Here is a 1,853-nt window from a genome sequence, read left to right on the forward strand (position 1 = left end):
ACCGATAGCGGAGCCCATCTGGCGACGAGTTCGCCGCTGAGATTCCCGCAGGTTGAAATTGATGACCCTTCTAGAATTTGAGTCAATTCCAAATCCGCCTGCGGGCGAAATCCGCTCACAGAGGAGACAAGCTCACGGACGAAATTCGCCGACAGCTGAAAATCGCCCTCGCAACTAGCGCTCTAGCTAACGCATGTTAGAGGAGAAATAGAGCGTGCACAGAAGTAGCAGTAACCAGAAACAAAAGGATAATTTCATTCATGGAAAGAAATCCTAGTACAACTGGCAACCGAAAACAAAAGGATAATTTCATTCATGGAAAGGAATCCTAATACAACTATCAAAGACAAAAGGGACGAATTACAAGGCTTTCAACTGCAGTTCCGCCTCACGAATCTCCCTAGCATGGCGATGCTCTAGCCTCCTCAAAATCTCCTGGCGAAGGTCTTCCTCAGTGCGTGAGGCCAAGTCTTGGACGGTCTCTTTGACCTCCCTATAGGCTCGAGCCTTTTCCTCGACGGAATTAGCCGTCAGTTGCTGGCGAGATTTAATGCTTTCCAACTCTTTGACCGCCTGTTCACAAGCCTTCTCCTGAATGGCCAATGAAGCTTGTGCCTTAGCTATAACCTGCTTCAGATTCTCTACCTCCGAAGACAAACGAGAGACACGGTTATCGGCCTTCTGTCGCTCGAAGGCCATTCGTTCATCCTCAGCCTTGGCCTGCTCCAACTCTGCTGACAATTTCGCCTCCAGCGACATGGTCTCGTCCAGACGGCGATCGCGTTCTTCCACCGCTGCTCGGACTTCGCTGATTGCAAGATCCACGAGAGTGGAACTCTTCGCGCGAAGAACGAGCAGCTGTTGAACCGCTTCCTTCACTTCCTCCTTACGCTGGAAGTAGGGTTTCATCGCGGTATGGCCAAGCCTCTTGATTAAGAAGCCCACGATGTAGTTAAGATCCTCTTCAAAACTCTCGAAGGGACAACTCTCCTCCAAAGCGAGCTTGATGCAGCCGGCTAGAGTGTCTTGGAAATCAGCCACAGACCGTGCCGCACTCCTTCTTCGCTCGCGCTCCAAAGGAGAGAGAGTAGCGTCCTCCACCATTGATGAAATCCTAATTGAAGTACCTGTGGTCATGACCGTAGAAGTAAGGATTGGCGCCACCAAAGCCGGTGTGACCAATGACGCCCTCGGAGCAGCGGTCACAGCATCAACGGCCGCCGCCGACAAGGAAGTGGTCACTTGCAGAGTAGGAGTCTCCCTTTGAAGCGGAGACTCTCGCGCTGATGAAAGATCCCCAGCCGACGCTGCCACAGGAGCAGGAGATCCCTCTGATGAAAGATCCCTCACGAGCCAACACCTCTTCCTCACTGGATAACGTCTCATGAATCGAGACGTCGTCATCCTCCTCAGATTCGCCCGTCTCCCCAGACGAGCGACCCTCCCAAGAAAGAGGATCCTCTTTGCCAGCAATTTCGTGGGCACGATCAGCTACGAATGCACGAAGAGGATTAACAGAGGCCCCTCGAAAGGGACCCTATAGACAGTTGGGTACGAAAGGATGAATAATGCTGAGACCTACACTTACCTGAGCCTGTTGGCCCCTCATCATCTCCAGCTTCCTCCTCTTCGTCAGAAGGAATGGAGATCACTTTCTCAACCGCACCTGCATAGGCCCAATACAAGTGTCAAAGGGTATAAGATCAATGTTGCGATCAAGAGTACTGTTGCGAAGATTACTTCCTGTGGTGGACACAGAGGTCGCCGGGACTCCGTCTGTGGCCTCACGGCAGATGGTGGAGGAGCGTCCTTCGAAGTTGCCGGAACTGTCCCCGATACGGCAGAAGAGGCGG

At 52.3% G+C, this 1,853-nt stretch overlaps 1 protein-coding gene across 1 annotated transcript; it reads right to left on the reverse strand.

Moving 5' to 3' along the window:
* On the reverse strand, positions 361-1,137 carry LOC109847488. Its single transcript, XM_020416716.1, has one exon. It carries the CDS (start codon positions 1,135-1,137, stop codon positions 361-363), a length of 777 nt encoding a protein of 258 aa, XP_020272305.1.

The sequence above is a fragment of the Asparagus officinalis genome, chromosome 7 (assembly GCF_001876935.1).
Source record: "Asparagus officinalis chromosome 7, Aspof.V1, whole genome shotgun sequence".
NCBI classification, from domain to species: Eukaryota; Viridiplantae; Streptophyta; class Magnoliopsida; order Asparagales; family Asparagaceae; genus Asparagus; species Asparagus officinalis.

Bases quoted from the DNA above. Each gene is read 5' to 3' on its own strand.
- LOC109847488 (XM_020416716.1), bottom strand. From the start codon at position 1,137: ATGACCACAGGTACTTCAATTAGGATTTCATCAATGGTGGAGGACGCT.